Below are 13,590 nucleotides of genomic sequence, written 5' to 3' on the forward strand. Positions count from 1 at the left end.
TCAATGTGATTACGTCTGAAAGGCTTTTTCAAAAAAGTGGGTAATTAATTTCTCACACTGGGGCATTGGGTGTTGCATAACTTTGTTTATGAAATAAGTAGCAATTGCTTTTTATTAACTCAGGTTCCCTTTACCTAATATTAGGTTTTGGTTGAAGATCTGAAAACATTCAGTATAAAAAAATATGCAAAAGTAGAGGAAATTAGAAAGGGTTGACAAATACTTTTTCACAGCACTGTACCTTACTATAAGAAAAGAGAAGCACTACATGCAGAGCAGAACTGGTGCGGCATTAGTTGAAATAATGACCTTTACCACACGGGAATAAGAATCAGTTGAGTAATAACACTCCATTGTTCACTCATCGAATAACAGGAAATGTAGTCGGCAGGAGTGGAGGAAGAGAGAAAGGGTAAGTTGTCACTAGTTTACTGGCTAATTGTTCCAATAGGTAACTTTCTGCTTTAATAAAAATTAAATAAAATGTCATTCGTTTTTTTAACCTTAAAAATGTACATGATTGATGATTTAGTCTGTAAAAAACACAACATGCTTCATCTAAGAAAATCCCAAAACAATTCTCACCGAGACAGACTAGGCTGACAATTCATCAGTAACATTAGCTGTTGCTAAGTAAAGATATCAATGGGAGTAACACTTTTTATCAAATGGAGTTGAGGGTTGTGTGTAGTGCGCGCGCATAACTGGTGTCCTGCATTTTACACAATCATTTTTTGCAATGAATTGCTGTTCTGATCTGTTAGCGGGAAAATACACTAGAGCAAAAGTGGTCATATGAAGGACAAGTGTTTGTGTAAGTCTTTAGGTGCGTAGTCCATTGACCGACAGTGCATACAATATGAGCCATAGTCCAAATGCAGTTACTGTCCGAAGGGAGATGATGTGGGGTCAAAAGTCTTAAAAAGGTCTTTCAGTGTTTTATTGTCACCCACGTTGCCACTTTTGCACCTCATTTGTCCAGACAGTCTCTTTGGTTGTACATCAGTGTTACGTTGAGTGATCCGTACCATCGCTTGGATTGGTAGGTTGTGAACGCCGGGGGTATCCACCTGGACCTGTCTCCTACCTGAATTCCTGGAGGGAATGAGATGCTCTCCTGCAGCCTCCTGAGAGTTGGAGTCCTGTGGGGAAGGCTGTGGCCCGAGCCCTGCAGGGCTGGACAGTCCAACAGCAGGACCTGATGTTCTCTCAGCAGAGCGGGAGGCCAGAGGGACAGACGGCTGGTGATGGAGTGAGAGGGGAGGAAGAGGGGCAAGGTCTTCAAAGGACCACACCACGTCTTGGGCAAAGGTGGACCGTGGCAGGGTGATATCAGCCTGGCGATGGTGGCGAGGGTCACCGAGTGGCACGTACGGCATTAACGGTTCTAATGGAATCACCAACAGCTCATCTCTCAGAACGCACTCCTCCGGCTCCTCTCGCTCACTCTCCAGCTCATCAACCTCCACCTCCTGGCTCTGCCTCTGCTGTCCTGTGGAAGTAGATCCTCTGGTGATTTCGTCTTCACTGGAACACAGGCCATCACCTCCTGAAAGGGGTCACAACAGGTCTGACACACATCCAACGGTAATGGAGACAATCCTTAATATATTTTGATACACACTAAGACCCAAAACATTCTAATAGTTCAGCCAGAAGTAGGTGAGAAAATAAGAATAAAAAAATTAAGGACAAATGCACTACTTCTAGCATGATGTGTCTGACTATACCTGGATCTCTGCAGCTGTTACTGATTTCCTGCTCCCCTTCCTGGCGACATGGGCTCAGGCGTAGGAAGAGGGTCCTCAGAACAGAATGGGTTGTGGATGGCTCTGGAGGCCATGAAGTGGTGATGAAATGTCAATAATATAGTTGCATTTCCCGCAAAGGGACATTTAAAGTATTGTATTGAGTAAAGCAGGGCCTTACCAGTGAGTGGTGTTGGGTCTGGCTCCTCCTGTTTAGGCTTGACTATGGGGGGATACAGCCGGGTCTGTGTTGGAGGGTCAGGGAGGGTTGTCTGGCTGATGGGGCCTGCAAAGAGGCTTCGAAAGGGTTTTCCCACTGGCTTCTGAGTCTCAAGCATAGCCTCAAGTGAATGAGAAGTGACATTTCTAGGGGAATCTGGTTGGGTCTGTGTTAGATGGCCTGAAGTAAAGGTCTGTGTGAGGGGGCCGGCAAAGAGGCTACGGAATGGATTTTCCATGGACTTCTGGGACTCACTGACAGCCTCAACTGAGGATGTCCGGCTCTTGCAGACTGGAAGAGGCTCAGAAAACCGAATGGGGTCTGGAGGACCAAATGCAGTGCTGGGGGGATTTGGTCGGGTCTGTCTGGGAGGGTGGTTAGTGGATGTCTGGCTGATGGGGCCTGCAAAGAAGCTACTGAAGGGTTTTTCCATGGGCTTTTTAGAAGCTGGTGCCTTACGACCTGGGGAGTTTAGGGACTGTGAGGGAGGGTCGGGAGTGGTCTGGCTGATGGTTCCTGCAAAAAGGCTGCAGAAGGGGTTTTCCACAGGCTTATAGGTCTCAAGCACAGCCGTAACAGAATACGAAGCCGGCCTTTTACAGCCTGCAGGAGGAGCAGAGTCTGAAGGACCAAATGTAGCGCTAGAGGAATCTGCTTGATCCTGTGTGGGAGGTTGGGGAGAGGTCTGGCTGATGGGGCCTGCAAACAGGCTGCTGAAGGATGGTTTTAAAGGTTTAGGAGATCCAAGCACAACTTTAGCTGAATAATAAGCCGGCCTCTTATAGACTGAAGGAGGATCAGGGGGCCTAATGGAGTCTGGAGGATTTAATGTAGTGCTAGGACGATCTAGTTGGGTCTGTATATCAGGGTGGCGAGAGGACTGGGTGATGGGGCCTGCAACGAGGCTGCGGAAGGGGTTTTCCACAGGCTTGTGGGACTTTAGAACAGCCTTAACTGAATAAGAAGCTGGTCTCTTACAGCCTGGGGTGTTGATGGGAGAATTAGCAGAGTTCTGTATGAGAGGTGTAGTGGAGGTCTGGCTGATCGGTCCTGCAAAGAGACTGCAAAAGGTTTTTTTCACCGGCTTCTGGGCCGCAGAGAAAGCCTCAACTGAATAAGAAGCCTGCCTCTTATTCAGACGAGGACCAGACAAACTAATGAGGTCTGGAGAAATGAATGTAGTGCTGGGGGAATCTGATTGGATCTCTGTTGGGAGTGTGAAGGTCTGGGTGATGGATCCTGAAAATTGGCTGCAGGAGGGTTTTTCTACAGGCTTCTGGAATCCAAGCACAGCTTCGACTGAATAAGGAACATTTCTCTTGCCGCATGTAGAGTTTAGGGGTGGATCAGGAGGGTGGATAGAGTCTGGAGGAACTAATGTAGTTGTGAGGGGATCAGGTTGGGTCTGTGAGGTCTGGCTGATAGAGGCTGCAAAGAAGCTGTGGAAGGGTTTTTCCAGGGGCCTATGGGACCCAAGCACAGCCTCAACTGAATAAGAAACCGGTTCCTTAAAGCCAGGAGCGCTTTGGGGAGGATCAGGAGACCGAATGGACTCTGTAGGAGGGGCAATTTCCTTCTCCACGACCTCAGCTGACACTTCATTCTGACATACGGGGGTACTTTCCTCAGCATGTGGCTCAGAGGGGCATGAGCTGTTGTAAAAGTTTGGCCTGAAATCCAGACAAATGTAGCCAATCAATAAAACACTAGTGAATAACTTTAAATTTACTATCAACAGTGTAAAATGTAAAGCTCAACCACATACTATGCTAATACACTCCTGCGGTGTGGGGGTCTTACTATTCTGACACTACTGCGGTGTGGGGGTCTTACTATTCTGACACACTCGTGCGGTGTGGGGCCTTACTATTCTAACACACTCGTGCGGTGTGGGGCCTTACTATTCTAACACACTCGTGCGGTGTGGGGCCTTACTATTCTAACACACTCGTGCGGTGTGGGGCCTTACTATTCTAACACACTCGTGCGGTGTGGGGCCTTACTATTCTAACACACTCGTGCGGTGTGGGGCCTTACTATTCTAACACACTCGTGCGGTGTGGGGCCTTACTATTCTAACACACTCGTGCGGTGTGGGGCCTTACTATTCTAACACACTCGTGCGGTGTGGGGCCTTACTATTCTAACACACTCGTGCGGTGTGGGGCCTTACTATTCTAACACACTCGTGCGGTGTGGGGCCTTACTATTCTAACACACTCGTGCGGTGTGGGGCCTTACTATTCTAACACACTCGTGCGGTGTGGGGCCTTACTATTCTAACACACTCGTGCGGTGTGGGGCCTTACTATTCTAACACACTCGTGCGGTGTGGGGCCTTACTATTCTAACACACTCGTGCGGTGTGGGGCCTTACTATTCTAACACACTCGTGCGGTGTGGGGCCTTACTATTCTAACACACTCGTGCGGTGTGGGGCCTTACTATTCTAACACACTCGTGCGGTGTGGGGCCTTACTATTCTAACACACTCGTGCGGTGTGGGGCCTTACTATTCTAACACACTCGTGCGGTGTGGGGCCTTACTATTCTAACACACTCGTGCGGTGTGGGGCCTTACTATTCTAACACACTCGTGCGGTGTGGGGCCTTACTATTCTAACACACTCGTGCGGTGTGGGGCCTTACTATTCTAACACACTCGTGCGGTGTGGGGCCTTACTATTCTAACACACTCGTGCGGTGTGGGGCCTTACTATTCTAACACACTCGTGCGGTGTGGGGCCTTACTATTCTAACACACTCGTGCGGTGTGGGGCCTTACTATTCTAACACACTCGTGCGGTGTGGGGCCTTACTATTCTAACACACTCGTGCGGTGTGGGGCCTTACTATTCTAACACACTCGTGCGGTGTGGGGCCTTACTATTCTAACACACTCGTGCGGTGTGGGGCCTTACTATTCTAACACACTCGTGCGGTGTGGGGCCTTACTATTCTAACACACTCGTGCGGTGTGGGGCCTTACTATTCTAACACACTCGTGCGGTGTGGGGCCTTACTATTCTAACACACTCGTGCGGTGTGGGGCCTTACTATTCTAACACACTCGTGCGGTGTGGGGCCTTACTATTCTAACACACTCGTGCGGTGTGGGGCCTTACTATTCTAACACACTCGTGCGGTGTGGGGCCTTACTATTCTAACACACTCCTGCGGTGTGGGGCCTTACTATTCTAACACACTCCTGCGGTGTGGGGCCTTACTATTCTAACACACTCCTGCGGTGTGGGGCCTTACTATTCTAACACACTCCTGCGGTGTGGGGCCTTACTATTCTAACACACTCCTGCGGTGTGGGGCCTTACTATTCTAACACACTCCTGCGGTGTGGGGCCTTACTATTCTAACACACTCCTGCGGTGTGGGGCCTTACTATTCTAACACACTCCTGCGGTGTGGGGCCTTACTATTCTAACACACTCCTGCGGTGTGGGGCCTTACTATTCTAACACACTCGTGCGGTGTGGGGCCTTACTATTCTAACACACTCGTGCGGTGTGGGGCCTTACTATTCTAACACACTCCTGCGGTGTGGGGCCTTACTATTCTAACACACTCCTGCGGTGTGGGGCCTTACTATTCTAACACACTCCTGCGGTGTGGGGCCTTACTATTCTAACACACTACTGCGGTGTGGGGCCTTACTATTCTAACACACTACTGTGGTGTGGGGCCTTACTATTCTAACACACTACTGTGGTGTGGGGGGCTTACTATTCTAATACTGTGGTGTGGGGGGGCTTACTATTCTAATACTGTGGTGTGGGGGGGCTTACTATTCTAATACTGTGGTGTGGGGGGGCTTACTATTCTAATACTGTGGTGTGGGGGGGCTTACTATTCTAATCCACTACTGTGGAGTGTGGGCTAGTAAGGACAGTAAAACAAGACATTCTCCTTTGTGGGTACATTTCTCAGGACTATAAGCTTAGGGTTTAGGTTTAAAATTAGGATTAAGGGTTAGGGGAAATGAATGGAAATACATTTTATGTCCCCACAAGGACAGTAAAAGAAACGTGCGCGCACTCGCGTTCTTAACCTTAGGGGATTCAGGAATATATCAATGACAGGCTTTGTCTCCTCAGCGGTCGCCGACTCCGTTGTGGCCACTGGCTCCTCTGTGTGGATTGGCTTGTCCTTTTTAGCCAGTTCCTCAATTTCCTTGTCCCTCTTCAATGCCTGCATAGGAGAAATAAGCCCTAGTTAGTAGATAATGGTAACAGGGAGCAACAATATGTCAGTGTGTAAGGGCAGGAGTGTCATCTCAGGGTAAGACAGTTACTGACTGCCTCCAGTAGCTGTTTGGTGAGCTCAGTCAGGGGTTCATGGGAAAACCTGCACTGGTCTCCTTGGTAGCACTTTTCGTAAGTATGGAAGAACTTGCAGGGGAAACTCTGTGGGTACTTGGTCAAGGAAAGAAAGCAAAAACATCTGCATCTACCCCTATGGCAGCCATTTTGTTGTTAATGCACTATCCGCTATGGGCCGTTAAGTTATTTTTAGACGTTTTTCACAAAATATAACAAGGGGTAGAAGGACAGATACACAAGGAAACAGTATAAAAACAGTACAGTCATTTCCCCCTCACCCACCACACAAGGGACATTTACAATAAGCAGAGAAAAGGATATTGTGCATGTATATGCAGCTCTCTCCTTTCGAACAGGATCCCTGGACGTAGAATTTACACACTTCGTTGATCGAGTAGTTGACGTCCAGAGCATGTTCTAGCTGGCAGTCATCACCCTGCAAACAAAATAAGTTGTCGGGGTCAGGCCACTGACAGTATATACTGTAAAAGATAACATTAACATACCTGACTCATTTGAATATACTGGGTTTAGGTTCAATTTGTCAAGTGCCCATTAATATTGTTACAATTTCTAATCATAAAATATAGAAACCTGCCTTGATGCACTTTCCCCTGAGGAAATGTCGACAGATTAACCTTCCGTCAATCTCCAAAGCATTCTGGTCTTTGAATTCCTTTGTCATGTTCTTCTTCCCCTTTCCTGTCAAAGTTTCCTGGAAGAGGTTGGAATCAGCTGTGAAAATGTACATAAGACTGAAATCACTGACTTGGGTTACTTAGCTGTAACCGAGCACGTCATAAAGCTACAAATGACATTTCTATGGATATCGACAAGGAAGTTTGCATGATTTCATTTTGAATTACCAGTGTTAAACGTCCATCATCTGGGAACTGTCGTCCACCACTAAGTGACCGGTCAGTGCCTCTCTTGTCACAGCCCCGACCTCTATTGCTCCACTCTCCACTCCTGTTGGAACCACCTCCACCCCTAACTCCACCCCTGTTGGAACCACCTCCACCCCTGTTGGAACCACCTCCACCCCTGTTGGAACCACCTCCACCCCTGTTGGAACCACCTCCACCCCTGTTGGAACCACCTCCACCCCTGTTGGAACCACCTCCACCCCTGTTGGAACCACCTCCACCCCTGTTGGAACCACCTCCACCCCTGTTGGAACCACCTCCACCCCTGTTGGAACCACCTCCACCCCTGTTGGAACCACCTCCACCCCTGTTGGAGAAGACTCTGGGCTGGTTAGTTCCGTGTCCACCCATTCCGGTAAAATCCCCACCCCTCCTGGCAGAGTTTCCCCCTCTGCCTCTGGCCTGGTTGTCAAGTCTCTGCTGCTGAGGCTCCCATCGCAGCTTCTTCTGCTCCTGTCCTTTCTTCTTGTTTACACCTTGAACATCCTTGTTCTGATCAGGATCTGTGGAAACAGTTAAATGAAATAAAAATCATACACACCTTTTAAAGTCAATACATTGCTAATAGTAAAGGGTTAATCCATAAAAACACACCCTTGGCTTCTCCGGACCTCCTGTTCTTCCAACCCAACTTCTCTGTAGCATGATCTGGGTATGCACCCTCCTTGCTGTCACTGTAGAAGTCCAGTTCTCTACTGAAGTCAAAGCTTGGTTGCTCGAAATCACACTTCACCATGTTGTAGTCTTGGGCCACAGAGTCAAAGTCTTTATAAGATTGTGGTGGGCATTTATGAAGCTTACTTTTCTTGGCCTGGCCACACTGCTCCTGCAGAAAAACACAAAAAGGGTAACGTCACAACAAAATCAAAAGGGGCAACACCAAATGGTAACGGTTTGCGGCCTATTTCTATACTAACTTTATAATCTACAGTAGGGCTTGCCGACACCGTTCCTGGAGAACTTCCGTCCTGTAGGTTGTCACCCCAACCCTAATATGGCGCACCTCAATCTAATAATTAGCCGATTGATGAACTGAACCAGATCAGTTACAACTGGGATTGGAGCAAAAACCTACAGGAGAGTAGCTCTCCAGGAACAGGGTTGGAGAGGCCTGATCTACAGGTATGTGGTGTGCAATTCGCCTAGTGGTATAAAGCACGGCACAAACGCAAGATAAGCCTAACTAACATAGGCCTATGTCAATGTTTAGCAAAAAAAAAATAATCTCCATTGTGAATTGGCCTACTCAGCATCTGCTTAGTACATGACAAGTTCACCTGTTGGTCCCCCTTTTTCCTCTTCCTGGGGCCACTCTGCTGACCCCTTTGCAATGGCCACTTTCTGGACTGGGCATCCCTTCCGTCCTCCTTCTCCAGTTTAACTGGTTCCAGTTGCCTTTCATCCCTTTGAAATCTGCGAAAAATGGAAGAAACAATCAATTCTAAGTTGGCTATGTACTCCAATTCAAAGCTGAAATACTTGACTAAGTTAGTTAGCTTGTTAAATTAATTCAGCATAGTAGAAGAGAGAGAGTAGAAGTAATTACTATTTGTGTTATAGTAGCTTACCTCTTCATCGGCTCACAAGGCGCCGTGTCATATTCTTTGTTTGGAAGACTTGAAAAAAGGCTGGTGAATGCCATGTCGCTGACCTGCAATGTTGTGTTGGGTAGGCCTACTCCTCTCCTCAAAATAGAAAAGAGTGGTTTTCATTCATGACCACTACAAAATGTGTCTAGGTCATAGTTACATACTGCAGTAGCTAAGCCAGGTAACTTGCTAACGGCTTTAAAAAAAAGTAGCTGGCAAACTGTCGAGGTTATAGCTAAATAATGTAGTGCTAAATGCTCACTTCAGACAACGTTGCACGTGCGTGTTGGTCGTGCACCCGCACCACTCAATCTTGACGCTCGCGCACTTCACTTGCAAACGGTTTGTCTTAGGTGAGCGAACAGCACAAACACGTTTTGGATGTTTCCATGATAACTACTCCCAAAATATAATTTCCACTACGAAAGCCAGTGCTATCACCAGACAAACAGCTCACCAGAGAAAGACATGACGTTTTCCCTGCTTACTTCCGAGCACGTGTGCACTACGTCGCCGCCTACTTGTCCACTGCGTTCCTTCAGAAGTAGTACTGATCGAAGGGCACGTTCTACAGCACACTAGAACATGTTGAGAGATAAATTATCAGTAGTATTCATGACACAATTAGGTCTCTGGGCCAAGCTTTGCCAATGTTATCTTTGAATTTGTTTAATAAGTCATGTGTAGTAATGCAGTGCATTGATTATTTTTCTACCATAATTTGTAAGAAAACTGAATAGTCAACAAGTGTGAAGTACAATTAGTTGACTGTTTCATGCCATAATCACCAGTCTATTGATATAGTCAAAATTGGTGACAGAACATCAGTCTTTATAGGATCATAGTCAAAACACTGAGACCAATATGATTACAACGAAATACATTAACATTACAAACAGATAAATATAGCACACCTTGGGCACCTTTAAAACATAAATACAATCTAGATAGGAGCTGACCTTCGTTCCTCCACAGTGGAGGCTGTCCCGGTGTCTATCTCAAAGTCCAGGTCTGGGGGCCGGTTGACGTGACAGAGTGAGTTGTCTCGTTCCCTGTCTCTCTGTGTTTGTGCTTCTCTCATTCCTCCAGCTGAACTCTGAGGATCGTCAACGCTGTGTCCCTAGCTGCCCCTCCGCTTCTCTGAACCACAATATGACACACTGGGCCTCCCTTGCTCTCCTTCTGGTTTTGAGCCTCTCCATCCAGGGGACCCTCTCCCAGGACGCTGAGGAACCTGCACCAGTGGACCCAAGCCCGGCGGCCCCTGTCGACCCCTCCCAGGCAGAGGATGAGGACGAGTGGGGACTGAACTCCGTGAGGGGAAGCTTTGAAGCCGTCAATGGATACTTTGACTCCGTGCTGGAGCTTATGGGCGGACGCGATGGAGTGTGCCAGTACCGCTGTCGATATGGTAAGAACATGACCAACTCCTCTGGCTAGCCTATCATACATGTATCATATGCGTGGCATGCCAACGATAGTAAGAGGAGTTAGCTAAACAAGCCCACCTAGATCTAGACCAGGCTAGTGATTAGTTAGCCGAGATATTCTGTTTTGTACAGACCGCTTCCATGTGATCCTAAATTCAAATTGTGTAACGATTATCCGGGCAGGTAGAGATCCATTATAGATTAGCGAGATGGTACCCAATGGAGATAAACATGGACATTAAGATTTTCTGAAGTCTTAACACATCCTCATGTTAAAGCCATTTAAACTCTTAAATGCAAGAACACCATATAACTGATTAGGGAGAGCTTATACTAGGAATCCCTTTGACATTACTAATAACCTTTATCACCTCACATCTGATAATGCACATTAGTCAGTGGACTATGAGCAAGAAGAGATAGCTGGCAGAGGTGTCATGAGGTAAAGTGTGAAATACTCAGCGATTCACAGCTAGGCTGTAGTCTTCACTTTTGATATCACATGTCCATGGACTTTACCTGTATTGACCACGGACTCTGTTTTGGTTACCACCATTGATGAACTGAAAATCTTCTCCAACAACGTCTGTTGTCTGACATACAACTTATGGACATCCAACCTCCCACTGGGCACACACTGGTTGAATCAACATTGTTTCCACATCATTTCAATGAAATTACGTTGAACCAATGTGGATTAGACTTTGAATTGACGTCTGTGCCCAGTGGGCTCCCTTTTCTGGGTTGATCAATCAAGTGTGGATGGCAAACAAGGTTGGGTTCAGTTCCATTTCAAGTCAATTCAGTCAATTTATCAAGTAAACTGAAATTCTAGTTCCTACTTTCCTCATTGGATTTTAAAAGAATTTAAAATGTACTTGTGGCATTTCTTGAATTGAAGGGAACTGATGTCTCTAACATTCTTTCTACCTCAGGTAAAGCTGCTCTTCCTCGCCCTGACTACCAGATGCCAGAGCCTAACGGATGCAGCGCCTACTTCCTAGGCCTTCCGGTACCCAATAGTGTATGCATATGTAGATGATTGGATACTCACGCACACCCACACATTAATGCTTGGTGAAACATTTCCACAATCAAGTATTTTTCGACTTGTACATTGGTCATACAACTCCAATAATATACAGATTGAAGAGTATGCATACACTGAGTGTACAAAACATTAGGAACACATGCTCCTTCAACGACAGACTGACCAGGTGAAAGCTATGATCCCTTATTGATGTCACTTGTTAAATCCACTTCAATCAGTGTAGATGAAGGGGAGGAGACAGGTTAAAGTAGGATTTTTAAGCCTTGAGACAAGTGAGATATGGATTGTGTATGTGTGCCATTCAGAGGATGAATGGGCAAGACAAAATATTTAAGTGCCTTTGAACAGGGTATGGTAGTAGGTGCCTGGCACACCGTTTTGAGTGTGTCAAGAACTGCAATGTTGCTGGGTTTGTAAACGGTCAACCGTTTCCTGTGTGTATCAAGAATAGTCCACCACCCAAAGGACATCCAGCCAACTTGAGCATTGGAGTCATCATGGGCCAGCATCCCTGTGGAACGCTTTTGACACCTTGTAGAGTCCATGCCCGACAAATGGAGGCTGTTCTGAGGGCAAAAGTTGGTGCAACTCAATATTAGGAAAGTGTTCCTAATGTTTTGTACACTCAGTGTATAACACCATTATAGCACACCGCACACACACACTCACCACCCATGTCCTGTTCTATCAAGGTTGATCTGGGTATCCCTGCCATGACTAAGTGCTGCAATCAGCTGGACATGTGTTACGACACCTGCGGCTCCAACAAGTACCGCTGCGACTCCAAGTTCCGCTGGTGTCTCCACAGCATCTGCTCTGACCTCAAGAAGAGCCTGGGCTTCATGTCAAAGGTTGAAGGTCAGTCAACCTGATGCAGTGTACATGGAAAGTTCCACAGTCTGAAAAGTGTATAAGCCATCAAGCCCTTGATTCCTCTGTTCCTCAACTCCCTCTCAAAGTCCATTGCAGGAGGCTCCAACGTCCCTCCCCTCAAACTTTCTCCAATGAACTTTGAGGGGATGCAAGGAATTAAGTAAAATTCTAAGATTTGACAGCTTGTACACTTTTCATAGAGCCACAGATTTCACCTACAGCCCTATACCTGAACTTCATTGCACTTTCATCAGGCCTATTGATATTTTGTTCCAAGATGTTTCAATAGGCCTGTAATTAACTCTCATCCCCATGTCCCTCTTTACCTTCTAGCCTGTGAGACGGTAGCAGACACCCTGTTCAACACAGTCTGGACTCTGGGCTGCAGGCCCTACATGAACAGCCAGAGGGAAGCCTGCCTCTGTGAAGGAGAGGAGAGGGATGAGCTTTAAATTAGACATACACACACACTCACGTATGCATGCATGCACACGCACATACAGACAGCTCTCCTATTCACCAAGTCATATGGGATGATACGTCACTCCAAATGACTGCCGGAGATGCGACTCGATTAGGGTTTTTTCAAAAGACTCCTATTTTGGCTATTTGTGTAATTTATTTGGTGTTTTACTTGGTTTTGTTTAACAGAACAAGTGCTGTATATTTGCAACAACTGTTGGGTTATTTTTTAAATCTACAAAAAAAGATGTACTACAATACAATCTTGTATTTGTCTTCTTGAGTTGTGGAAAATATGAGAATGCCATGTGCTTCAGACTGCATCTCTTCCTGAAAACAGGGGAACACAGAATGCACACAAATCTAAAGTTCAAACTATACACCAACTATACAAATATACTGTACATGAATTTACAAAGATGAATGCCAGACATTATCTTCTATTAAATTCAAATGTGTTTTATATCTCGCCATAACTTAATTCATGATTAATTTTTTAATTAACCCCATTAGGTAGAAATTATACATTACTCCACACTTAGTCCTGAGATACAAAAATGCTGTTTATTCAGTTAAATATATACAAAGTGAAACAGGACAGGATCTATAGAAATAGAAGCTTGGGATTGAAAATATTTAGACAGTTTCCTGGCTTTTATAACTAAAACAACCTCCTGGTACTGCCCATGCCATAATGACATAAAAGCAATCTGAACATACAGTACACTGAAAAAAAACGTCAATATGAATCCTCAGAGGATATGGCCAGAAGACAAGCCTATGGTGGTATTATTATACTGAACAAAGATATAATAGCAACATGCAACAATTCCTAAGTTTGTACTGAGTTAGAGTTCATATAAGGAAATAAGTAAATTTAAATAAATTCATTAGGCCCTAATTTATGGATTTCACATGATTGGGCAGAGGTGTAGCCATGGTTGGGCCTACCCACTT

General features: G+C 46.0%; 2 protein-coding genes across 4 annotated transcripts; one reads left to right on the plus strand and one right to left on the minus strand.

The window, feature by feature from the left end:
• Nucleotides 1–65: 65 nt before the first annotated feature.
• On the minus strand, nucleotides 66–9,550 carry LOC106588056 (uncharacterized). Of its 2 annotated transcripts, XM_082965183.1 has the most exons (12): nucleotides 9,080–9,550; nucleotides 8,797–8,913; nucleotides 8,506–8,641; nucleotides 7,823–8,054; nucleotides 7,169–7,731; nucleotides 6,901–7,017; nucleotides 6,623–6,738; nucleotides 6,279–6,387; nucleotides 6,032–6,171; nucleotides 1,930–3,638; nucleotides 1,731–1,832; nucleotides 66–1,549 (listed from the first exon to the last, which is right to left on the minus strand). In XM_082965183.1, exons 2-12 carry the CDS (start codon nucleotides 8,868–8,870, stop codon nucleotides 882–884), a joined length of 3,966 nt encoding a protein of 1,321 aa, XP_082821309.1. In that variant the 5' UTR covers nucleotides 8,871–8,913; nucleotides 9,080–9,550; the 3' UTR covers nucleotides 66–881. The 2 variants fall into 2 exon arrangements, with proteins under 2 accessions (XP_082821309.1, XP_082821313.1); XM_082965187.1 differs by having other exon boundaries at nucleotides 7,823–8,048; nucleotides 8,797–9,550.
• Nucleotides 9,551–9,740: 190 nt separating this feature from the next.
• LOC106588082 (group XIIB secretory phospholipase A2-like protein) lies at nucleotides 9,741–12,896 on the plus strand. Of its 2 annotated transcripts, none has more exons than XM_014176751.3 (4): nucleotides 9,741–10,228; nucleotides 11,183–11,259; nucleotides 11,991–12,156; nucleotides 12,505–12,896. In XM_014176751.3, the coding sequence occupies exons 1-4, from the start codon at nucleotides 9,970–9,972 to the stop codon at nucleotides 12,621–12,623; spliced, it is 621 nt and encodes a 206-aa protein (XP_014032226.1). In that variant the 5' UTR covers nucleotides 9,741–9,969; the 3' UTR covers nucleotides 12,624–12,896. The 2 variants fall into 2 exon arrangements, with proteins under 2 accessions (XP_014032226.1, XP_014032225.1); XM_014176750.3 differs by having other exon boundaries at nucleotides 9,771–10,228; nucleotides 11,183–11,271.
• Nucleotides 12,897–13,590: the final 694 nt, after the last annotated feature.

This window comes from Salmo salar, chromosome 02, assembly GCF_965601325.2.
Source record: "Salmo salar chromosome 02, fSalSal1, whole genome shotgun sequence".
Classification (NCBI taxonomy): Eukaryota; Metazoa; Chordata; class Actinopteri; order Salmoniformes; family Salmonidae; genus Salmo; species Salmo salar.

Coding starts and splice junctions, on each gene's coding strand:
- LOC106588082 (XM_014176750.3), top strand. CDS start 9,970: ATGACACACTGGGCCTCCCTTGCTCTCCTTCTGGTTTTGAGCCTCTCC. Junction 11,272..11,990: donor GCCTTCCGGTACCCAATAGT/GTATGCATATGT, acceptor TGTTCTATCAAG/GTTGATCTGGGTATCCCTGC. Junction 12,157..12,504: donor CTTCATGTCAAAGGTTGAAG/GTCAGTCAACCT, acceptor TTTACCTTCTAG/CCTGTGAGACGGTAGCAGAC.
- LOC106588056 (XM_082965183.1), bottom strand. CDS start 8,870: ATGGCATTCACCAGCCTTTTTTCAAGTCTTCCAAACAAAGAATATGAC. Junction 8,642..8,796: donor CCTTGTGAGCCGATGAAGAG/GTAAGCTACTAT, acceptor CATTTTTCGCAG/ATTTCAAAGGGATGAAAGGC. Junction 6,739..6,900: donor TCAGGGGAAAGTGCATCAAG/GCAGGTTTCTAT, acceptor TTTTGTTTGCAG/GGTGATGACTGCCAGCTAGA.